The 26,655-nt window shown below is 33.6% G+C and overlaps 1 protein-coding gene across 1 annotated transcript in view; it reads right to left on the bottom strand.

Annotated features, from left to right (window-relative positions):
• The window catches only part of LOC150100107 (zinc finger C3HC-type protein 1-like), a 68,412-nt gene that overhangs the window by 10,666 nt on the left and 31,091 nt on the right, over positions 1-26,655 (bottom strand). The window contains exons 5-7 of the mRNA XM_090403097.1: positions 24,682-24,809; positions 11,030-11,136; positions 7,390-7,630 (exon numbers count right to left, since the gene is read on the bottom strand). Coding sequence (XP_090259223.1) covers positions 7,390-7,630; positions 11,030-11,136; positions 24,682-24,809 — 476 coding nt within the window. The remainder of the gene's footprint in view (positions 1-7,389; positions 7,631-11,029; positions 11,137-24,681; positions 24,810-26,655) is intronic.

Here is a 26,655-nt window from a genome sequence, read left to right as displayed (position 1 = left end):
TTGAAAACCATATAATAATGTGGGAGATGTTTCAATGATCAGTGTGAGATCATCACCCTACTTATTGAAGGCTTGAAGTGCTTTAAAAAATTCTATTTTCTAACCTTTAGCCAATCCACAGTGCTAATATCTAATAAGTTTGTGTTGCTTACACTTGGATAAAGGATTAAACTAAATTTATTATAGTCTAATCAAGTGGAAGAAAAAAAAAACTTTCAACATCTTTCTCTAAATCCAGAGTAATTTAATAATAAGGCGACACACCTTTTGGCAACTTGTATAGGTAAATATGACTTCTCCATTGCTTCCACCTTAATATCACCACCTCTGGGTCTGGCTCCCACTAACAAGACCTCAATAAAGGTCGAAAAAGTTCTGGATAATGGCCTTTCCCTTAATGTATAGCATTATACATGTCCACAAGGAGATGTGCTTTGCATTATGGGAGATACTAAGACAGGGAGTGATGACAGCTTGGTCCACCTTTACCACGAGTTGCCTCAGTCCTGAAGATACTTCAGGCGCAAACTTTGTTTTGTTTACGCTTGGATAAAGGATTAAACTAAATTTATTATTAATAACTAATAAGTTTACAACCTTCTATGGGTGAGATTCGCATAAAAAAGCAATAACTGCACTCTGGCTAAAATACAATTTAATGAAATTTGGTTTTCAGCATCTAAAAATGTTTTGCAATTTTCCTTGGCCTCTTCAAATATGACTGCATAAATCCTGACTAGGACACAATATGTATTGCTATAATTCTCACAGTTTTATTTCTCTTTTTATAGATTGGGCATAAGTTTGAATCCTAGATGGAGCTTTGATTATACCATACTTTTTGAATCAGGAAATGAGACAGCCTTCATTTAATAATAATAATTTTTTAAAGTAATTAATTTAGACATCTGGAATATTGTTATCCTCATTTTTGATATTGTCTCTGTATTAGGAAGCCCAGAAAACATTTTTCATGATGCTGATGCATACAAGGAAAATGGAGGCCAGATTCCTCGTTCACCAAGTTTAGCATGAGAGTTTAGCATGGGATTTTGTATGATGTTGTGTGTGTGTTCTATGTACCCATTGCTAAGAGTGAACAGTTTATGGTACAAAAGCGAGAGTGTATCAGAAATGTTTCATGTGTGATGCCATGAGGTGTGGAAAGTGGGATATTGAAGTAACTAATATTAATGAGGTAAGGCATGATAGTGAAAATGTTGTAGAGAATGTGGTTGTGTGTGCAGAATATGGATGAGAGCATGAAATAAGTGGCTGAAGGAATGGTGAGGCAACAAGGAGTTACATGGTTACAAGATTACGTGACATCCTTTACAGGAACAAAATGTAAGCTAGAGTAAATGGAGAAATGATTGTCGTATGATACATTAAGAGGGAGAATGAAAGAAAAAGTGAATGGGAAAAGCATGAGAGTGCAAGAAACTTACAAAAGGCAGCTGGGTCAGAGTGATAGGTCAATAATTATTTGCTTGTGTTGGATCCTTTCCTAGTTTTGGGATAGCAGTGACAACTGACTTATGTCAAAAATCCAGAAACTCTTCCTCTGCAAGTATTCTTTATATATTAAGAGAAGGAGATCCACAGAAGATGATGGAAGATGTTTTATCATTTCATAATGGATGTCATCAGGACCTACTGCACTAGGTGAGAAGAGAAGGAATTGGAGAATAAGAGGATTATCTTCATTGTTCCTTGCTTAACAAATTGCTGATTGTATGGCTGAGGCCCATTGGTAGAAAAATTGAGCCACCGTTTCTCTTGTTGCTCTTTCAATATTAAAAATTCAAGAGGATATGAAGCTGTTGCTGAGATTCTGGCAAAATTTTCTCCCAATGTGTCTGCAATAGCTTTAGGATCAACAACAACAACACATCCATTATGTTATGGTCTAAGGTAGAAAAGCAGTGTGTGTTCTGTATCTACTTTTCATTTTCCAGATTTATGAGAAGATACACATCATATTTATGAGACAATTTTTAGAAAATATATATTATGTTTATTATATAAACATATTCACAAATCTTAAATTTCATTTATTATTACTGTAACTTCTACTAGCAGCATTCAGTTTGTCTTCACTCGTCTCGTTACTGTCACTTTTCATATTATTGCCTGAACTATTGTTATCACTCGCTTCAAAAACTAAGTCATCTTCAGTACCATCCATCATATTACTTATGCTGCATTTTTAAAAAGAATGACTATGGAAGGATGACTTTAATTAGTGTTGATGGGAGGAAGGTAACAGAAGCAAAAGATATAGCTGAATTTGCAAATGTATATAATCCAGATGGAAATTTTGCAGTTGATGTCAGAATTGATAGATGAACAGGAGAGCATTATTGAAAAAAATCAATGTGAATACAGCAATGGGACTGGATTTTATGTTGATCCATGTGCTACATGAATATGCAAGAGAATTGGCAGTGCCTCTGATGAAGTTGTTCAGTTTGTCTCAGCTGGGGAAGGTTCCAAGGGAACAGAAAGAGAATAAGATAATTTCATTACATAAAGGTGGCTCCAAGACCACAGTAACAAATTACAGATCAGCATCTCAGGAATATTGGTTAAAGTATTGGAAAAGTTGGTTAAATGTAAAATCCTGCAGTGGTTGGATAGGAACATGATGATTTATGGTGGGCAGCAGGCTTAGTCATGGTAAATCCTAGATGCAAACGTATGTTTCTGTGGTTTAGCAGTTCTGTGAGTAGTTTTTGGTATTGAGACCACATTATGATGTAACTAAAGAGTTTAATAAAAATAAGCAATTAAAACCTGACAAATTTTGTAAGTCGTAAGACTTACATCATCAGACTTACTGGTACAGAAAAGTTTTACAAAACAAAAGCCTATTGACAATTAATTACACATATTAGATGTTTTGATAGCTTCACAACTGTTACATATAATTAATAAAACCAGAATACAAACAGTGAATTCATTACTGTATACGTGTAGAACATTGCTAGCTGTTGCTATCATGTTTTGTGGTATCATGCATGTTATATCCTAGGTTTGTGGCAGTTAAATTTTTGATGAAAGCAGACCATACTCTTTAGTTACATCTTAATGCAGTTTCAATACCAAAAACTACCCAAAAAGGTAAGTCTTGCCTTAGTAATTTACTCACATTTTGTAGTAGAGTGAAAGCAGAATTATAAGGGAAATAGATACACTACAATACTACTGGACTTTGACAAAAGCTGCACGGAAAACCATTTCAAAAGTTGGAGCCAATGGGAATGGATATGAAGTTGGTAGCATTGATGGAAGTGGCTGACAGACACCACAGAGCAGCATGTAGTGGAGTCTCTCACAGTACTATATTAGGGCAACTACTCTTGTATATTAATGATATAGGGAAAGATTTAAGGGGGAGGGTATTCAGCTGTGTGCTGATGATGATGCAAAACTGGGGAGGACAATAGTTGATAAAAAAAAAACAATGTAGATATCCTTCCTACAGGACAATTAAAATAAATTGCCATTGCAGGCAAAGGATAAAGATTGTCAAATTAATGTTGCAAAATATTAGTAGCCTAGTTTCCTCAATTTCTTGGATTGCAGGAAATTAATGAGGCTAGGGATCTTAGGATAATTTTGGACAGAGGTTCAGAGGGCATATAGAAAAAAATTGGTAAAATAGCTCAAAGGATTACATGGATGTTGAAAAACATACAAGTGAAGATAGCCTTATAAAAAAGGGATAACTTTCCTATGATTCAGCTGTATCTTAGCTACTATGCACAGATTTTGTCACCTGAGTTTCTTGGGGATCAGCAGGTGGTACAAAGGATCAAGAGACAAATGACCAAAATAGTGACAGGTCTATGAATGCTACCTATGAGAACAGGTTGAAAGTATGTGCTGCAAAGTTTAGTTAACAGGTGGAACATGATAGAAACTTATAAATTATTAAACAGGTTCTATAAGATTGACACAAAGGAAATTTTTCAATACATAACGAATAGAGAGAGAGAACTAGAGGTCATCCCTGGAAGTTATGTAACAGTGTAGTTATTAAAGGTGTATGGACAAATTTTTACTTGGAGAGTGGAGAGTTCAGTGGAATGGATTGCCAGAATTAACTGTGAGTGCACTGACAGTGAATCAGTTTAAGGAGTGGTGTGATAGGTATTGCTAGTGTGGATCTCCCATGATGAGTCTTCTGACTCCATGGATATACCCATATAATAATAATATAACAATAAATTAAGATTCTCCAGAAAATGTTTTCACCTTCATGTTATTTATTCTGTATATGTTTCCCAATACTTTTGTTTAGTTACTTTTGCACATTATTTAGCTCTCCTATATTTTTCTGTTAATGGCAATGCTGACTTACTAACTAGAATTTTACTTTCACAATGCAAAATAATGATACTGTCTAAATGCCTAGAAATATTGGGCATTTATTTTCAGTGAAAACAGTATTTAGCTATCTTTATTAGATGATCAGCAATACAGCTTAAATTCCTTAAGCAATCATTTGTTGTGTTAATGTTTTAGCATTTTCCCCCTTGTAATGTGATCCCTACCCACAAAGAACCAATATAGTTTTACATTACCATGCCATTTTATTATACACAGAATTCCCAATAAAGTCTCATAACCATTATCAATACAACTGCATGGTTGTGTTGATAAAAGAACAGAATAACAATTAAAAAACAAAACAAGTGCATGTTTGCAACATGCACTTGTTTTGTTTTTTAATTAAACAAGTGCATGTTGCAAACATCAGATTTTACAAATACAAGGACTGTTCAGTTCTGTATACTATTAAGGACCAAAATGATCTTAATTTTGGTCTTCTAAGGCATCAGTTCATCTGGTTCTTGACTCAGGTTCTTGCCATGATTTGCTAACTTCTCCTCTCCCATTCTTTCTCTTACACATTTTTGAATGATAATATCAATTTCCTTCTTGATATCTTCATTTTTAATATGACTCTGCCATTGATAGCATGTGTTCACTAATTTTTTTTGGAATTCACATGTGTGGTCTCTAGTCTCTGATGAACTGTTTCCAATCCAGTTCTCAGATCCATAGTTAAAATTGGTTTGCACGTTGCTTTGTGTATAGCTAGTTCAATGTGTTGGCTAATTTCTCTCTTATTCCATTTAAATTTATTCAACTAACACTCTTGTAGTTTGCTTATTCTATTATCTATTAACATTTTTTATTTGCTATCTTCAATAAAAATCGTGCCTAAACAGCTGAAATGCCCAGAAACAGTTTCATTTATTCTATTAGGTTCTCAATGCAACTGATTTTTCCCATCTATTTTCATGATATCTTTTTATTGCTGATTTTCCTGCCAAATTTGTTACAGCAGTGATTCAATTTAGTTAAGGAAATTTGCAGATTTGTACAGAGCTTTTTAAGTATATAACATCATCTGCATAAAGTAATGAAGAAAAGATATACAAAAAAAATTACTTAAAAAAAAAAGCAAAATTGAAGCATACTGCAGTTTTTTGATATAGAACTGAAGTTTATACAACCAAATATAATGATTTCCTTTATTCCTCTTGATCAGAGCATCACTTAATTACTAAATGATACACAGAAAATGAATTATGAAAAATTTGCTTGCATATTGCTTGCTTGCAGACCCTGACATGCAAAAACAAAGCAGCTATGATTTCACTGTATAAGGCCTTGATCAGGCCTCATATGGATTATTGTGCATAGATTTAGTCACCATGTTTTCATGGTGATGAGGATATGTTGGAAAGTGTCCAGAGAAGATTCCCAAAGTTGGTCAGTGATCTTTGGAATGTGGAGTATGAGGACAGATTGAGAGAGTGTAAATTGCACAGCCTTGTGAATAGGAGGAGAAGGGTATGACTGAGCCATATAAGATAGTCAGGGGTTGTTATCAGGTTGACATAGAAGAGATTTTTCATAGAATGGGAGAGGAGTGTAGAACAAGAGGCTATTGCTGGAAATTGCATAAGGAGGGTGTGAGCATAGGAGAGAGGAGCAGGTTCCAATTATATATTTGATTTAATCCTTTATCCAAGTGTAAGCAAACGAAGTTTGCACCTGAAGTATTTTCAGAACTGGGGCAACTCGGTAAAGGTGGTATAAGTTCTGATCACTTGCCTTAGTATCCCATACTGCAAAGCACGTCTCCCTGTGGACATGTATAATGCTATGCATTAAGGGAAGGGTCACTACCCAGACCGGTTTCGACCTTTATTGAGGTCTCGTCAGTGGGAGCTAGACCCAGAGGTGGTGATACTAAGGTGGAAGTAATGCAGAAGTCGTATCACCATATACCAGTTGCCAAAAGGTGTCAACACCTTATTATTAAAATTCTCTGGATCTTTGCATATAGTGTGGTTGGTGAGTGGAATACATTGCCTGAATGTGTTGTGAATGTAGACACATTGAATCAGTTTAAGACACTGTTGGATGAGCATTGTGTGCAACAGTGAGCACCTCCCATGATGAGTCTCTGACTCCATGGAGATCAGATGTTAATAATGATATTGTTTCCTAACTTTCGAAGAGTTACAAAACCTGCAGCATCAGTGTGTGTGTGTGTGGGAACAGTTATGCCCACTTATGACAAATCTTCCAGTACTAACCATAGTCATCTGATCCCAGCAAAAGATCCATCTTCAACTATCAGTTTTCTGAATTTCTCTTAAAGGGATTTAATTCCAGAAATTCAAGTTATAAGCAAGCAGCCTATATGAAATGAAAAGGTCAAATGCTTATGAAATATGCTGATAACTATGAACAATCAGTTGCCTCATTTGGCTGAGTAAATAGCATACCTGTTCTCTAACAAACAAGCTGTGAGTTTGAATCCAGTTGATTATTTATAGATGTTTTGGGATGGGAGATGAATTTCAATGTCCAGTGTGAGATCACCTCTCTATTTACTGGAGTGGCTTGAAAAAATTGAGTCTCTAGAGAAGGATTTTCAGATTACGCAAAAAAATAAAATAAACAACCTTATCCTACTCATGGTACTAATGTGCTGTACTGAGATGCTTGACAAATTTTAGTAATTTTTTCAAATGTCAAATTTCAACCAAACCTGTCCAATAAGAGACTAAGTGTTTTGGCAAGTACAGATAACCTCAGAATGTTATCAGTACACATATTAATGTAATCTAATGAATCTAATAGTTGTTTAGGCATTTTGTATAAACATCTGAAAGTCATTCATAACTGCTGTAGGATATTATCATTCAGGAACTGAAGAATGAATCTTATTCTTGTTCTGTAGAATTCAGATATTTAGAACTTTGTATTTTATAGATAAATATGTGTCCATAATTCACTAAAACTATCAAGCAAATTAAGTCAAACTTGTAGGTAAAAGTGGTTACAATTTAAATCACTTACTTCATCTAATTTGCGCTTTTTAGATGGAGATTCAGTTTCAATATCTTCTGTTTCCTGCTTTCTTTCCTGAAGGTTACTGTTAGATTTTTCTTTGTTTATCCTTTGAACAGTATTTTCTTCTATATTGCTATTCGCTTCTATGGTGGTATGTGAATTACATGATGGAGATGTATATAACCAAAGTCCCACTAACCGATGACAACTTAAACAAGTAACATATTTTCTTCTTTCAGTACTTGGACTGTAAAAATATAACAAAAAAAATTATGGATGATAAAATGTATTTATCTGTTTACTCAATCAAAGCTGAGTCACATCTACTGGTATATTATGTCTGTTAACTGTGTGTTACCTAGCCAATGTGTGTTTTGTGGCAATAAAAATCCTCCTACCTCTAAGTGAGATCAATCAGTTTGAACCCATCCATTGAAAGTTAAATCAGAGAAGAAATGTAACTCATGGAATATATGTAATGGGAAACATTGTCAACTCTCATTATAGCAAACAGTTATGAATTTACTCACTATATAACAAGCTAACAAAGCAGTCTTGGTCAAAATTCCATAGTATAAATAATACTGTATTATAAAGGAAATTCATTATCATTATTTTTACCGCAACAAATTATTCTTTTCATCTCTACAAAGTCACTATTAGTAAGAGATGAATGGTGTTAACTAAGCACACAGTAATATTCTGTTATGATTTCAGAAAGATCAGTAGGATAATCTGATTTTGATTTTAATGGTCGCATGCTCATAACGATCATGCCTAAAATGTCTATTCGATGACTTGTATTTGTGTGTTGGGTACACATTGTAAACAGTAAGGTGTATCCTTACAGATACACCTTACAGTTTTCACACCGAATTTTAAGTAAATTTACAAGAGTTCAATCCAGTTGGTGTAATGACTTTTGGAATCCAGTAAGTGATTGACTCAGACCAAATTAAAAATATATATATATTTAATGAAACTAAAACTGTGTAACATGGTAAGTAAAATTAAATTAATAATTATAAAAATTATTTGGATCCAAGGCTGTCTAAAATAAAACTATACTTTAGAAATCTCCTTTATCTTTAAAGGAATATTTTCATTTTCTCACTGACTCATTCTGTTATTGGTTTATTTTACATGCATTTAATCAGTCTACTAGACTGAACAATTTGTTTTTCAACAAGTTCCTACAGGAAAAAAAAAAGAAAATAATAATGAAATAAAATAAATAATTTTCATTAGAGTCAGTTCTTTATCAGGTATTTTCTCAAAATATAAAACTTTTAACTTCCACGAGAATATGCAGTGTTCCCTTATTTAGCATATGTTGTTCCATTCATCCTCACATCTTCTGCATATAAATACTCTTACCTTGGGTAATTTAATTACAAGAAGCACAAAGCACATTCTTTATCAGAGAAAGTTTCTTCTACTACTTTGAACAAAAGTGTAAAACACTTTGAACAAAAGTGGCATTAATGAAAAGCAGAGCTCTTCATTAATGCCACTTTATAGTTTCAGACTTTTCTAATTCCACTTGTTCCAAAGACTGACAGAAGGAAAAAGCTTCCCATTTAAAATTTCTTCAAACATTAAAATAGAATGTCTACTTAATACTTTTCCTTTTATTTACTATTCACTTGTTGACAGTCTCACTTTTACAGTCATAGGATTCACCTTCCTAAGATTCCTTTCCTTTTGCATAATGAAAAAACGTTCCTTTATTAATACATTAGAACTGTTAAGTTTTTTTTTTTTTTTAAACTTCCTAAAACAAAATTCTCTGGTATGCTTTCTCAAACTTCCGTTCTCTCACTTTTTGATTCTCTTCCTGTTACCGAATACTCTCTCTCTCTCTCTCTCTCTCTCTCTCAGCTGTGAATCACTCATCAACCTCCTTCATGAGCATGCACACTTGTTCAACTAGGCAGCAAGCAAGAAGTCAGTAATGACTGACATTTTGTTGTTGTTAGCAAAAAGAGAATGTCATTATGATAAATGACAGATATCATAGTACACTTGACAATTGTGAATTACAATAAAGAACATTGAAATTATTACAACTATCAGATATCTGCTAATCTCAAATACTTTACTGTTTTTTTTAAACATAAATATGGAATTTCTCATCAGACACATCACAAGTGCCAATCATACTCAGTTACAAAAAACTAATTAGAGAATTGTAAAAATATCCATAATTATAAATTGTGACTCTTTTTACAATTACATGTGTATAGCTCTAGTAACATGACCAAATATCTAGGCTACTACAAATTCTTGTCATCAATTCATGTCATCACCTTCATAGATTTGCAGCCATCACATCAATAACTATGGTTTTACAGTAGTCATTGATGTGATGGCTGCAAATTTGTTCTTTCAGCTTATTCTGCATGTCCAGTTCAATATTCTGGTAGCTGGTCATCCAGGATTTTGCACTTCTGATGGCAGCTCCATGATATTAAAAAAAGCTAAACTTCTTTTGAATGTTCTGAAGCCACTGTATCTATGACCCACTCTGCAGTATACTAAAATAGAGGGTCCCCATAATGATGGCCTCAGCAAAGAATGTTTCCATACATCTACTCTGAGAATGCACTGAGCACATTCACTTTCGGAGAGTCTTACTCCAGCTCAACAGTCTTTAGATATTCTCCAGGACCCACATGCAACAGTTATATTAAAGGACCTTTCTGGACAGTTGAAAAGTCACTTCATCATTAAACACCAACTTAGACATGAGATTCTGCATTTGCTATGATTTCTGTAAAATCCACACACAAAAGGTGAAACGAACTTCGTCACTAAATTGTAACTTTAAGGATCTGCAGTCATAGGACTTCAGATGCAAATACTTTTTTAATTCTACATATGTGCCACTACTTCTTGGTAACCTGATTCTACCTTTTTTTTCAAAGGTAGATGACCTTGGTAAGTTTTTAGTACCACATATGGAATTCTTGATACATTATTTTCAAATTTTGTTCACATCACATTACAGATTTTGTAATATCATACCGAAAGCAACATACACACACCTTTTCTTGAGGGGAAGTTATTTTGTTTAATTCATAGAAGCAGTTCCCATCTTCAGTTGGAAGGATGAGCTGCTTAAGCAGGACTTGATATCCCCTTTGACCATATAGCTTATTCATTAGTACTTCTAAAACTAGCTAACAAAGATATAATGTGTTTGTAATGAGCCAGATTTTTATCTTGTGAACAAAATGATCTTTCGAAAAAAGTGATGAGTGCTAAAGTAATGCTGTACTAACTAAACAGATTAAATCAGTAATAATTGTGTATCCAAAATATGGGTTATTTGCATGCAATAAAAATTTCAGACATCTTCTCTCACGTATGTGTGTATGTCAAGGATAAAAACCTTCATGTGTGTGTGTTGTCTAAGACTAATTAAATTAATTGTAGACACATAAGTTTCATTTACATGTGCAAGAAAAATTTACATTCTAAACAATAAGATGGGAAACAAGCTTCCTTTTATTCCATCGGTTCATTGGAGAAACTGCATTATCCATATTAATGAAGTCTTCATCATAATTAATCTAAAACATTTTATGTTACAACAACGAAGATTAAAATTAGGATAATACTGAAAGTCAACTGGAAACCTTACCTCCGTGTCCATCCTGTAACTGCCATTATAACAGCAATTCTATTTAGTTCATCATTTGGTATGTAACTTAAAGCACATAGAGAATTTAGAATTTCATCTGTCATACCCTAAAAAATAAAAAATAGTTTAACCTTAATGTTTAATTATTTTTAAATAATCATTCAAAAATAAAAAAAGTTCTAAAACAGATTCTTGAAATAATGACAGAAAAATAAGTAAAATTAGATATTTATATAAAGTAAAAAAAAAAAAAAAATTGAACTTCATACATTAAAGATCTGTAATTAAATATGCTGTTTTTTGGGTGAACAGGAAATTGATTGCAATAAGTGAATTTCTTTTCTCTTTTTCAGAGATATATACTGGTTGGCAAAGTGGTTAGCATATCCGCTCTCCAACCAAAAGGTTGCAGGTTCGAATCCTGCATTGGGCATGGATGTTTGTGATTGTCTTGTGAAAATACTAGTGGTGGTGGTGAGCGTTAGACGCTGTTGGTGTAGATGATGATTGTAGTTGGAGAATTGGATGGAGGCAGAGTTGTAGAGTAGGTGGTCTCCCTCGATGAGTCTTTGGACTCCCTGGAGTTGCCATGTAACAATAATAAATTTTTAAATTTAAAAGCATGTTACAGAATAAATTCAAATGATTTAACCCTTTCCTTCATGCTTACACTGTGATCAGAATACATCATGAAAATTATGGAAACAACTACCATGTTAGAGTAAAACTTCAGTTTAATATAAACCAAAATAAACATTTCTATATACACACACACACAAAGAAACAAGCTGCAATACAATCTACATGGCATGCTAAAGTTATTGACCAACTGTTACAGCTATTGGCCTGACCTCTAATGGAAAAAGAAAAAACTTACTACATCAAAGCTAGAGTGTCCTATTATTATTATTATCTATTAGGTTACAAAATTAAATTAAGCTGGAGAGCAACACGTTTACAAAAAAGGCAAAAAATAAATAAATAAAAATAAAACATTACTTATATATATAAATTATAACCAACTGGTATGGATAGTGGCCAATAAAAGCTAAAAGGGTTTGCTGGAAACTAAGGGGGCTGAATGTGTGCCATACAAATTTTTGGGATTTTTATGCCACCATTATTGTTAAGATTAGGGTGGTTAATCAAAATTTCACAGGATTCTTTAAATTTACGTTCATACCAGGTTTTTGTATCATGTAAAAAAAGTACGAGCACGTACTTTTCCAATCAATTTGGTGTAGAGTGTTAAGAGGCCTGCTTCACCAAAATTGTTAAATTTAATATGTTGTTTGTGCTCTTTTTTATGGATAGGGATTGTAAGTCCAGTTTCCCCAATATAAGGTAAGTTACAGGTGCAATAGATGCGATAAAGTCCAGGATATGAAAATTGGAGGGGGGGGGGGCGGAGGATCCTTAGAGGAGTTGAATATGTTTTTTTTAATTTTAAAGGTGGCTTAAAAGTAGCATTAAGATTATAATGGTGTAGGATTCTATTAATTTTTTCTGATAACCCTTTAATGATGGGATAGCTATGGTTTTACTGTAATCTATATTATTTTTTGATGTAGTTTTCATAAATTTTTTTTTTTCCACCAGAGGTCAGGCCAATAATTGTAACAGTTGGGCAGTAACTTTAGCATGATATGTGGATTGTAGTGCAGCTTGTTTCTTTGTGTATATATATATATGTGCATACTCTATTTATAGTATATATATATATGTGCATACTCTATTTATAGTATATATATATATGTGCATATATATATTTGCACATATATATATATATTATTGAAATTAGGATTTACTCGGGATGTATACATTTATAAAAATAAATTTAACTGACTAGAACCCGAGAAAGTATAACAAAAACCTTTAATACATCACGACTAGTTTCATCGGTGCTTCAGGTGAGAAATAAAAAACATAAGATATAAAAATAACATGGTAAAAAACATGGACTTTCCAGCTTAATAAAAAACAGAATAGTAACAGTCATATTTGAATAGGTGACCGTGTGCTACCGTTGGCATGAGTTGAATGTGTGCGACAGCTAATTTTAGAGCACCAGTACTGGATTAGTGCGCTATGGGAATCAGGCAAATTGTAGCTTAGATTGTTGTTCAAATGTGAAGGGTCCAGAACTATTTCTTTTTTTTGATTCGATAATTCTTCTTTCGAATTCATCCTTGCATATATATAAATGAGTAGTGCATTCCCAGTCAACTTGATGTGGCTGTTCTTCAAGGTTAGTTTGCCAAGAAGAGGACATGACTGGAAAGGGCGCTCGCTCGTGTTCTACTGTAAGAGATGTCACGTCTATGTTCCTCAAGACGAAGTGAAACAGATTTATCTGTCTGGCCAAAATAAGGTTGACCACAGTCGCACAAAACTTTATAAACACCAGGAAAATGCAATTGGTTGTGTTTTGGTTTTGGTTGCCTCAGAAAAGAACGAAGTTTTGGCAGAGTAGTATAGTCGGTCTTTATGTTGAATTTCTTCAAAATCTTAGCTAGTTTTGGGGTAAGAGAGCTGATAAATGGTAACTGTATATGAGTGATAGTTGGAATCATCTTCTTGTCGAGGATGTTGGCATGGTCTCAAACGTTTAGTGATGTTACGAGACGAATATCCATTATTTAGGAAGGTGTTTTTCAGGAAGTTAAGCTCTGTTTGAAGGTCTTCTTCTGTGGAAGTGAGACATCTTGCTCGATGGGCAAGGGTGGAGATGATGCCCAGTTTCTGAGGTGGGAAGTGATGAGAAGAACCATGTAAATATCTATCAGTGTGGGTGGTTTTTCGAAAAATTGAAAATTTAAGACAGTCAGGTAATCTGTTGATCTTTAGATCTAAGAAGGGGAGAATGCCGTTAATCTCTAGTTCTGATGTGAATTTAATGTTCTGATGTTGGTTATTTAAATGGTTTAGAAAGTTTTACAGTTCCTCTAAACTATGTCCCCAGATAAGGAAGATGTCATTAATGTAGTGTAACCACAGTTTAGGTTTCAAAGTAGCTGAGGAAATAGCTTTCTCTTCAAAATCTTCTAGAAAAATGTTAGCTAAGACTGGGGATAGAGGGCTGCCCATAGCTAAACCGCTAGTTTGCTTGTATATTTTATCTTCGTAGCAGAAATAGCCAGAATTGATGCAGTGAGTTAGAAGAGCAAACATTTTTTTAGAAACCTTGTCCTTAAGAAGAGTCAGAACTTCATCTGGGTACATTTGTAAACAGAGATACGACATCAAAACTCACCATTCTGTCAGAGTCTAAAAGATTCAAATTTTTTATTTTTGAGATGAAAGCTTCAGAGTTTTTGATGAAGGAGGAGGAATTGCCAACTAAATGTTTTAAAGAAGCTGCAAGATATTTAGACAGATTGTACGCAGGTGAGTCAATTCCTTCCACAATAGGTCTTAAAGGAGTGTCAGCCTTATGGATCTTAGGCAAGCCGTACAACCGAGGAATGAGGGAATGGAGAGAGCAGATGTCAGAGCACTGATGAAACTAGTCGTGATGTATTAAAGGTTTTTGTTATACTTTCTCGGGTTCTAGTCAGTTAAATTTATTTTTATAAATATATATATATATATATATATATATATATGTGTGTGTGTGTGTGTGTGTGTGCATACTCATATATTACTGTAGTTTAATATAAACCAAAAGTTTATTTTGGTTTATATTAAACTACAGTTTTACTTTAACATGGTAGTTGTTTCCATAATTTTCATGACATATCAAATGATTTAAGTTTCATGTATTCATTCTAGCTTTTTTTTTTTGCTTAAAAAAATCTCATTATGAGAGTTATACATATTAGCACTATAGACAGGCTAAGGGTTAGATAGCCTTCTCTAGACACTAAAAATGAATTTTTTTTTTTTTTCAAGCCAAAAAATGAGCAAGTTGGTGTGGTATCACAAATAGCATTGAAAATCATCTATTAGAAACATCTATAACATTGTAAAATTCAAACCCATAGCACACATACTGAAAAGTGGAGATGCTATCCTCTTGCTGTTCATAGACATTTAAAAGGCCTTGGAATTATTATATATTTGAACCAAATAAATGTTTTAGCTTAGAAAACAAAATCAGTCAAACTGAATGAGCAAAATAGATATATTCTCCATTACCTCTTCTATAAAACATTTACTTAAAAAAAAAAAAAAAAAAGAAAATCATTCATAACTTTAGATACATATGATAAGATCTTCATATCAGCCAGAAAAGACCTACAAAAACTGATTTTTTTTTTAAAGTTCATACAACATATTCTCAGTGCAACAGATACTGTCACAGTGAACCCACTTGCTATAACAAAGTACTAAAAATTCCACCCACAGCTTATAGTACTAATGTTATTCTTAAGGTTCACTACAGTAAACCTTTTCCACTATATCAAATACTCCTTTGGTGTCTTGTGAGTTAACTGTATTTGAAATAAAAAAAAAAAAAGAAGAAGCCTTTAAATTGATTTTGAAAGAAACAAAGTAATGTCATATCAAAATGAAACCCCATACTAAATGAAATTAGATTTTCATTTCGTAATGGATATAACAAGTAAATTAAAGAAGTATATGACAGACTTATAAAGTGCGATGGAATTAGTAATAGGATAATGAGACTTGTACAGGATAGCCCATAAGTCGCCAAGGGGGTTTAAAATGTGAATAACTTTTTTTGGATTATTAATTTTTTAATTTTTTTTTTTTTCAGGTATTCTGAGGAACATTTTGGAAATTAATCATGGAAAAGTTCACTACCCAACAATGAACCAAAATCATGCAATTTTATTTTGAACATCAGCATTCAATTATTAATTGGCCATCATGTTCTCCAGATCTGATGGCTCCCAACTTCAGCCTATGAGGTCACCTGAAGGAAAAGGTGTATGTGAAAAGGCCCAGGCAATCTAATAGCTGACTGAGAACATTCATGCAGAAATTAGAGTGCTGCAGCCAGAAACATTAACAGTTGTAATGGAACATGCAGTAGAAAGGACGTGTCTTTGTGAAGCTGAAAATGGAAGGCATTTACATGATGTGGTCTTTCATAACTAATAAAAAAATTCTCCAGGTTCTGCATTTCATTATAACAAAATGAATAAAAAAAGTTACTAAAAGTTTAAAATTTAAACCTTTTTGTGACTTATGAGCCACCCTGTATACATGAATGTAATGGGAAACAAATTGCATCAATCCAGCTATACACACCACAGCAAGATTTAGATATGAAAGCAAATACATTATTGGTGGATATTATTCAAAATAAGAGTAACCATCTTGGGAGATTGCAATGCACAAGATGGAGAAGATAGAACAGAAACAGAAAAATTTTGAGATCATTTTGTTATTTCTTCAACCAAGGCAAAAGGGTAAAAGTTATACTTTTGCATCAGAAGGATCTCAAACCTGGAAGCAGCTGGTTTGAGAAAAGACAAAGCCACAGAATCACAAGATATGGTTAGGATGGTGAGCAAAATACAATAATAGATTTCTTCCTTGATAAAGAATGAGTGGGGAAGTCATAAACATTAAAGTTTGCCATCTGTTGCCAAACAGATAGAGATCATAGGCTTCTAATAGCCATCTTTAAGATATGTGTGAAAAATAAATGTGACAATCAAAAAAGAGGTAGAAAATTGAAACTGTGGATGCTGAAACAGATGGAGATAAAGCAAGATTTAAGTCATGGAGTAGGTCCAAGACCTGTGAATTCATTGTAGATAATGTAGATGAAGGATGGAAAACATTTTGAGGCAGTGATACAGGAACAGCAAAAGAAGTGTGTGGAAGAAACACATGAAAGCAGAAAGGAAAAGAAACATAGTTGTGGAGAGAGTATTTGCTGCTCTTTACATCTTTTAGTAAATCAAGTATAGTAACTAATAATCAAATATATCATTCTCTTTAATTATTGTTTTAACATATTCTGAAAAGAACATTCCTTTTCACCTATCCCTTTCTCCTCAATGTGGGATTAATTACAATCGAAGAAACCACTATGAAAGGTGGTGCATTCGATGACGTGCAGGAACAAAATTGCCAGTAATTTCGTTCACTTCGCCAGATAGGTTTGCAGTGAGTGAGCTACTACCACCCCAACCTGAACATGTTAAAGAAGCTTTATTCCAAATGCATTCAGAAGCTAAGACTTTTTTAGCTACCATAGTTGATAAATTAAGAGTGAAAATAGTTTTTAAAATAATAATTTTCTTTAATAACATATACATGTTGACAACAGAAAGCAGATAAAATTATATTTACCTAGAAAATTCAGGGCTTACAGCATTTTGTAAAATCAATTTGTATTCTGGAAAAATTTAAGAGTCTGAACTCTGAACTGCAAATAATGTTGAAAACTTGTGTACAGCAATATTTGAAGCAGCACTCTGTGTGGTTTGTACAGTTCAACTGGTAATAAACGGTGTTAATCAATGTCTTACTTCAGTAGAGAACATTCCTTTTCACCTATCCCTTTCTCCTCAATGTGGGATTAATTACAATCGAAGAAACCACTATGAAAGGTGGTGCATTCGATGACGTGCAGAAACAAAATTGCCAGTAATTTTGTTCACTTCGCCAGATAGGTTTGCAGTGAGTGAGCTACTACCACCCCAACCTGAACATGTTAAAGAAGCTTTATTCCAAATGCATTCACAAGCTAAGACTTTTTTTAGCTACCATAGTTGATAAATTAAGAGTGAAAATAGTTTTTAAAATAATAATTTTCTTTAATAACATATACATGTTGACAACAGAAAGCAGATAAAATTATATTTACCTAGAAAATTCAGGGCTTACAGCATTTTGTAAAATCAATTTGTATTCTGGAAAAATTTAAGAGTCTGAACTCTGAACTGCAAATAATGTTGAAAACTTGTGTACAGCAATATTTGAAGCAGCACTCTGTGTGGTTTGTACAGTTCAACTGGTAATAAACGGTGTTAATCAATGTCTTACTTCAGTAGAGAACATTCCTTTTCACCTATCCCTTTCTCCTCAATGTGGGATTAATTACAATCGAAGAAACCACTATGAAAGGTGGTGCATTCGATGACGTGCAGAAACAAAATTGCCAGTAATTTTGTTCACTTCGCCAGATAGGTTTGCAGTGAGTGAGCTACTACCACCCCAACCTGAACATGTTAAAGAAGCTTTATTCCAAATGCATTCACAAGCTAAGACTTTTTTTAGCTACCATAGTTGATAAATTAAGAGTGAAAATAGTTTTTAAAATAATAATTTTCTTTAATAACATATACATGTTGACAACAGAAAGCAGATAAAATTATATTTACCTAGAAAATTCAGGGCTTACAGCATTTTGTAAAATCAATTTGTATTCTGGAAAAATTTAAGAATCTGAACTCTGAACTGCAAATAATGTTGAAAACTTGTGTACAGCAATATTTGAAGCAGCACTCTGTGTAGTTTGTACAGTTCAACTGGTAATAAACGGTGTTAATCAATGTCTTACTTCAGTAAACCTTTTCAGAACAGGAGAATAATGAATAACCATCATCATCATCATAGTGTTTGCACAAAGGATTTTTTTGCACATCAACAGAAGAAATCTGACACATTATTTAGGGATTCTGAAACTTGCTGAAATGATGATTATCAAAAAGTTTTAGTACCCTGAATAAATCAAAGTTTACATAATCTGGGAACTCTGCTTTACGGAATCAAATACAATACATTTTGCAAGCCATTTTAGGTCTAAAATAAGCAAAGTCTCATACCAGGCAATAAAACTATTTATTTCCCAGTATGAGAAGAATTTCACAAATATTTAAACCACAGTGGGATATGTGCTGGCCTGTTCAGTGGAGATACTACCCATTCAGCAAGATTTGATATACAGCAAGATCTGTATATCAAACAAAATATGTTTAGATGGGAGATGAATTTCATTGCCTATTGGTTTATTGATTTGCAATGAATGGTAGTGAATGGGGAACTATCCTTTTTCACTTTGAATATAAAGTGAAAAGGATAGTTCCTTTTTTGAATACTTGTAGATCTTGATCATTATGTTTGCAAATATCAATATACTGAGTCTGCAAAAATGATTTAGGATGGATGGAATATTTCTTCTTAGTATTCTGAACAACAACATAAGTGAACTGCTCAGGGCAGCTCCTTCAACTTGTTTATTCTTTCAGGTGAAATATTCCAAGTGAATTACTTTTCACTTTACGATCAGATCTTCACTTTATGACAAATAGTGGAGAAATCATGGGAATATAACCAAGCTCTTTATTTGAGTTTTGTCGATTTGGAAAAGGCATATGACAAGGTGCCAAGAGAGAAGCTATTCAACACACCACAGTTATATGGTGTCAATGGAGTATTATATCAAGCAATACTTAGTCTTTATTTGAGTTGTAAGTCAGCAGTTAGAATTAAAGGAAGTACAGGAAGATGGTTTAATGTTAAATCTGGTGTCAGACAAGGATCTACATTATCCCCTCTGTTATTCATTATCTATATGGATCACATTATGAAGGAAAGTGGTATTAAACATGACATCAAAATTGGAGATGTTAATGTCAGCTCTTTGCTTTATGCGGATGATGTTATACTTCTAAATAAATCTGCTACAAGTCTGCAAGATTCTCTGACTAAATTGAATAACTGTTGTAATAGATATGGTATGAAGGTCAGCAATAAAAAGACCAAGACAATGAAAATAGGCAGAATCATTGAAAATGTCAGCTGTGTTGTGAATGGAGAACCTGTGGAACAAGTAAAACATTTCAACTACTTAGGCATGATTTTTAGTGAAGATGGTAAATTAAATATAGAAATAGACAACAGAATCAGCAAAGCTGGTATGGTGGGAAGTCAATTGAATAAATTCATATGGAATAAGAGAGAAATTAGTCAGAACACTAAATTAGCTGTATACAAGACAGTGTTCAAACCAGTTTTAACTTATGGATCTGAGAGCTGAGTCAGAAGTAAAACACTTGACCAAAGACTAGAGACCGCAGATATGAGAGTCCTGAGAAAGATTAGAGGCGTGAACAGATAGCATCAATGGCAATATCATATTAAAAACGAGGATATTAGGAAAGAGCTTGACATTGTCAGCATCCAGGAATGCATTAGCAGAGCTAATCTCAGGTGGTATGGTCACTTAAATAGAATGGGAGAGGAAAGATTAGCAAAACAAGTGTTCTTTGTCAGGTTGGCAGGAAAACGACCCAGAGGAAGACCAAGATATAGTTGGATTGATACGGTACAAAGTGCCTTAGACGATAAAAATATAAGATCTGATAATGTTGGAGTCTTGACAGTAACAGACTGATTTGGAGGAAAATTGTAGATAGGAAGTTAGTAATGATGTAATTTTTTCATGTGGTACGTCATATCCTGTACACCCCTTGAGGGTACATGGCAGGAATTTGATGATGAATTACTTTTTAAGCTAACAGCTTGAAAATAGCCATAGGTTTCTTTGGGATAATGCTATGTTACTAAATTGAAGCATCCAAATTCAAATATGAAATTTATATAAAGAACCAAAAAAATACTTATGGATTTGAAAGACTCTAGCCTATGCCTCGATCAACTGACATAATGCACTGGAGGCGTATTGATTTAAAACTGTTTCAAATGGGTACTGAGTTCTGTGTTATGAATTACAATTCATTTTTTTAAATTGGCATATGAAATTTAGATAAACTGGTTTATTAAGAAATAACTGGTTCACAGTACTGCTAAAAAATAAATAAAAAATTTTCATTTAATTAAATAAAGGTAATGAGTTCTTTCATTACCTATGTTTGCAAGGAGAAAAGAAAAATAATAGTATAAGTCATAGCAGCAAACCATTAGTGTCAGAAATCATTAACCATGTTAACACTTATTAATGAGGAAACTATTAACGATTATAGTAATTGGTAATATTGCTATAAGTTATCAGGTATCAAATTTCTTTTCAGCAAGATGAATAGAACAGCAGTGCTATCTATTGGAAGAAAATCATTTGGTCAGAAAAATGATGGTAGGAATTAATATCTCCTTTCTGGCTGAGCTCACTCAGAAAAAATGCAGCAAAAGGGACTGCTGTTCAGAATGAGTTGAGATAAAGCATAATTTAAGATGAATAGCTGATGAGGAAAGTTGATAAATCAGACCATTGGCCAGGCAACTACAAAAGGTGATGAATCACATTCAACAATATCAATAACAATTCTTATCTGTGACATGTAGACTTTTACCAAGATACAGTAAACCTGCAATACAGTAAACCAAATTCTGCTCCAGTCCACTACTGTGTGTCACCATTTATTGGTTTCATCACTTTGCTTGAAACAGTGACAAGGTTCTTTCATAGTACAGAAAATTTATTCATTCATAAGTCTGTCACAAAACAAGCAGAATTTATAATGTTTCTTCACTTCAAAAGGTTTATAATGAGATAATTTAATTATTTCCATAATGCATGTACAATGGCAATTTGGCATTTCTCATAAGTAACAATTTGTTTAGTTTTTTTTTTTTTTTTCAAATAATGCTTGTCTGGATACAAACAGATTTCAGCTCTAATTTCTCATTTAAATAAATTTTATAGCTGAGCATGACTTCAATAGAAAAAAAAAAGTGTTTGCAACAAAAAAACATGCTTAAACAACTTTATAAAAAATACCAAATTATATTAAAGTGAATATGAGATATCTAATTTCTATTGAAATTTTTTCAACATTTATTTTTAAATAAATAATTTAGTAACTAAATTACATATTTACATGCCAACTCAACCTAGAATCATCAGAGGCACTTTAAAGACATGCTCAGTAAAGACTGGAAATGAAATGACCTTAAGAATACAAACAGTCATGTATATTGAAGATAACAGTGGTGTGCTCTATGGTGATGATCTGTGATTCCTGCTGATGGGAGGATAGGCTGGCGTGTCAAACCATGTGGGGTTATGCTATCAGTTCTACTGCAGCACTGGGTTCTGTAGAACATGAGCTGCCAGGAACAGTCTGTGATTTGAAACAGGATTTGCATAGTAACCTGGTTTTCTACCACCTGGTAAAATGGTCTCCTTCCAAGGCATATTGTGGTATTCTACTTTGAGGTTGCCCACACTGAATATACATTTTCTTTTACCAAGGTAGTTTTGGTGTGTTCTGTCCATCCAAAATAATGGATCCCACATTGACAGGACACTGGGAAGAATAGAGGATTGTTGCTGCCACTGATTTGTCTCAGGAAGGAGAAGACTTTGTCCAGAGGTTTACAGATTGTTATAATTTTGTGCTTTTTAGAAGTGAGCCCAGATAGACCTACTACACATCTGATTTGCTTAAATGGGTGATTATTTCAGCTAAAATACCTCAATTTAAGGCTGTGCTTAAAGCGATAGCATGGAGAAATTGTTGGAAAGGAGATATAGTGTTAATTAGAGCTGATCCACTGGAACATTAGTGGGCTTTGAGATACTAAGTGATTGTTCTACTCCAATTGAAGGTTCGGTAGAGTTGTTTTAAAGTGTGTATGGAGTTTTTTATGTGAGATGATGATGCTTGTTGAGTTTGAATGCCAAATATTTTGCAAGTTTATAGGTCTATCCACCATGGCATGACATCCATGGAGATTCAAAAGATTCCACATATCAGAATTGTCTGAAACTTTGGCAACTAAATCCCTCCCCAAGCTCAAACTATGGCAAGTATATAAATGTCTTTGTCATTTGGCCATGTAACCATCTTTCTTTCTTTTTTGTTTTACAATTCCACAACAATATCCAACCCACAAAGGATTACTTTTGCTGTTTAGAGGAAAGGAAAAGGTTCTAGTCTTCTTGGATACCTTAGTTACAAGGCAACTGGAGGGGATTATTCATATGTTCAATTATCTAAGTTCATGCCCAGGCAGATCCTAAATGCCACTTCATATCACCATCATGCCCAAAAACTGGAAATTTTTGAAACTTTAGACTCAAGGGGAGAGCGAATTTCATCTTTAGGACCTGCACTACATCTATAACAACAGGCATTGCTTATATCATTCGAACAAAAAATGGTTACAACAAAAAAAATTTAAAAACCTTATTAAATTCCTTAACCCCTCCCAACCAGAACTATACATACACCATATCTCAACCCTACATTAAAGGTACAACAGATAGACCAAGCTCAATTCTAAAACAAAAAACATCTATAACCCTATGGACAAATCAAGCACCACCAGGAGCCTCTATCCTTCCCAATGTTCATGGTATCTGTAAATGTGGGATCCAGTGTTTGGATAGATAGAAAGGACTACTTTGGTAAGAAGAAAAGAAGGCAAAAAAAGAATGTATATTCAGTGTGGGCAACCTAAAAGCAAAATAACATAACATGCCTTGGAAGAAGATCATTTTACCAGGCAGCAGAAAGCCAGGCTTTCTGCCACCTGGTAAAATGTAACCCTACACAAAGTTGGCACACTAACATCTCCTGTCAGTAAAAATCACAGATGATTGACACGGAGTACACCACTGTTGCCTTCCACATATATATGATTGTTCGTGTCTCAGGGTCATTTCATTCCTAGTTTCACTGAGTATGTGTCTTTAAAGTACCGTTAATAATGCTATCTTCAGCCAGTGAAATGTAAGCATGTAAATTATTTATTTTCATTCCAGTTCCATGTAGTTTTTATTCTAGAACCTTCATTACAAATAGCTACAGAAGCTTTAAGTTTGAATGTGGAAATTATGGGATATTTGAATTTTAATATGAATATCCTTAATGATAAAAGGTAATGAAGGAAGAGTCGACATTCCACCAAAAATTACAATTAGAGATTTCAGTTTTATGCTGTACAACAGAGGTTGGCAACCTTTTTTTTGAGTAAAGAGCCATTTTTGTTATAATCAAAAATAAAAAAATAATCTGAAGAGCCACACTGCAGCTCAAGCTGGGGGAGGGGGTAAATGGAAACAGAGTGGTAAGAAAACAGAATTATTTTATTTTTTAAAAAAATATTTTTTTGAAATATTTATGAATACTGAAAAAATGTAACAAACATCCAATTAGGTATGCCACTCTATTTCCATATTTTAATTCTATGTACATAAATTAAAAAACATTTGCCTTTGAACTTCTCTCAGTTTTTGGTTCAACATATTTCTGCGAGCAAATATTTTCAAACTTATATACATATCTGGTAAGCTACATCACGCATCAAACACACGGATATTATTTTGTTTCTGTTTTAACTATTTTATACTTGCCACTGCTGCAACAATTAAGCTTCAACTTGCAGTACATGTGATCTGCTTGCGATGTGCAGGTAAACTAAATTGAGAAGTGTTTATGGTGTGTGCATTTGTCATACATGTAGGCTAAAAGTGAAAGAGCCATACTGCCAACCAGTGGCATACAAGATTCATTTAATTAATAAGAGCTTCAAACATACAAACCTGCAAGAAAAACACATGTAATTTACAGGCATGCAGATAAGATCAATCATTCTATCATAAGCATATTTGCAAGAACCCAAGTTACTTGACCATGAGTGGTCACTGAGTCTAACATAAAAGGGTAGAGAGAGAGGATGGGAGTTACATATATTGAATCAAAGTATATTTACACATAGTATGTTACCTTGCAACTATTTAATGCCTAAAAACTGCAACTTACCAAATTTAATATTACAGTATTGCTAATTCCTGGTAAAAAATCTTTAATTTGTACTAATGATTCCAGACGACCAATAAATTCCTTATATGCCTGCTTTTTATGCAATGGCTTCATATATACAAAGCATTCTTAAAGAAAGAAATCAAAGTTAAGTTAATTTTTCTGGTTAAAGAAACAGAATTATGTGGCAAAATTTTTATTATTATTAATTTAAGGCATCCATTTATCTTTTATTGATAAAACATTTTTAAAACATGTAAACTATTATATTACCTAAAAATAAATAAATAAAATAATTTAATCTGACAAACTAGAAAGAAAAGAAATAAACTATTGGTTAGAATTCTTTAAGTAAACACTTGTGAACTGCAGAAGAATATTTCCAAAAAGAAATATATATAAGTGCCAATTATAAACAAATTACACTTTCTTTTCAGGAAGCAAATATGACAGCGCAAATTAATTTTTATGCGAACACCTTTTTCTTGTTGTTAATGAACTACTGAATCAGCACTACTTTAGCGATAAACATTTGGATATATATCTACTTAAGATATGCTTAAGTAGATAGGGGTGCTTAAGGGTCAAAGCTATATAACTGAGAGGAGACCTCCACACAGAATTTAAAGGAATGCGGAGAACTGACCAGGGCTTCTGACTTAATGTCCAATCCTCACCTTCTCGTGGTGCACCCTGTTGGGTATCTACTTTGATACTGAAGGAACGAGGATGGGCTGGCAATTTGGGATTTAGCCGACCAAATTGTATTCTTATTGGTTAAACCAAAATAAAAAATGATGGTACAACATGACAAAATTTCATGCCGGCTGGGGCGTCGCCCGGTTAAACAAGGCCCCCGTTGTTTTCGCCAGGGAACCAGGGCGAACAACGAAAAGTCAGCTACTGGAACAAATCTGAAAACAAACCCCAACTCAACATCACCAGAGTTAAAGATCGGTACTATCAACGTAAGAAGCCTGAATGGCAAAGAAATGGAGCTAGCTGAGGAATTAGATAAGTACCAGATTGACATAATAGGGGTGACTGAAACAAAAAAGACCAAAACTGGTGAGATCTTTCTGAGCAATAAATACAAAATGTTATATTCAGGCAATAACAATCAAGGAAAAGAAGGAGTAGCCATAGTATTCAACACAAAATACGAGGCTAATCTTCTTGAATGGCAGTCAGTCTCAAGTAGAGTAATGTGGGCAAATATGAGAATGGGGAACTGGACAATGAGACTTATTTGTGCCTATGGTCCCACAGAAGGTTCTACTAAGGTAGAAGTGGAGGAATTTTTTGAGGCTTTAGAAAAAGCAACTGACACAATGAAAAAGGAAAAGTTGGTCCTTGTTGGGGATCTAAATAGTAGAGTAGGAAATGATTGTGAGAAATACAAAAATATTTTGGGAAAATTTGGAGAAAAGAGCAAAGCTAATAATAATGGCAAATATCTGTTGGATTTCTGCTCAGGACATGAACTGGTTATTACTAACACCATGTTCCAACATAAAATTGTGCACAAATTCACATGGAGAGAAGAGGCTAGGAATAAGAAAAGTCTCCTTGACTATGTTATTGTTGATAGTGATGTTTTCTCCCTGGTGCAGGACACCAGAGTGTACAGAGGATTTGAAATTGGAAGTGATCACTATTTAGTCTTGAGCAGGATAAAATTGAATTTCATATTGAAAAGAATAACATGTAAGAAAGTTTTAAAGCGAATAAAAGTTGAGCAGCTCTCAGATGTAAACTGTAGAATAAAATACAGAAATATTATTGAAAAGAAAATGAAAGAGTTTGAGAACAGGAATCAAACCTTGGAGATTCAGTGGCAAACTCTAAAGGAAACATTGATTGATTCTGCCAGAGAAGCATGTGGTGAGGTTGTGTGCAAAGATAAAAAAATTAGAACTCCCTGGTGGACACAGGAAGTTAAAGAGGCAGTGAAGGAAAAGAAGAAAGCATATC

This window comes from Typopeltis vanoorti, chromosome 13, assembly GCF_054136105.1.
Source record: "Typopeltis vanoorti isolate ZY-2024b chromosome 13, IOZ_Tvanoo_1.0, whole genome shotgun sequence".
NCBI classification, from domain to species: Eukaryota; Metazoa; Arthropoda; class Arachnida; order Uropygi; family Thelyphonidae; genus Typopeltis; species Typopeltis vanoorti.
This window is presented reverse-complemented; position numbering and strand designations above follow the sequence as displayed.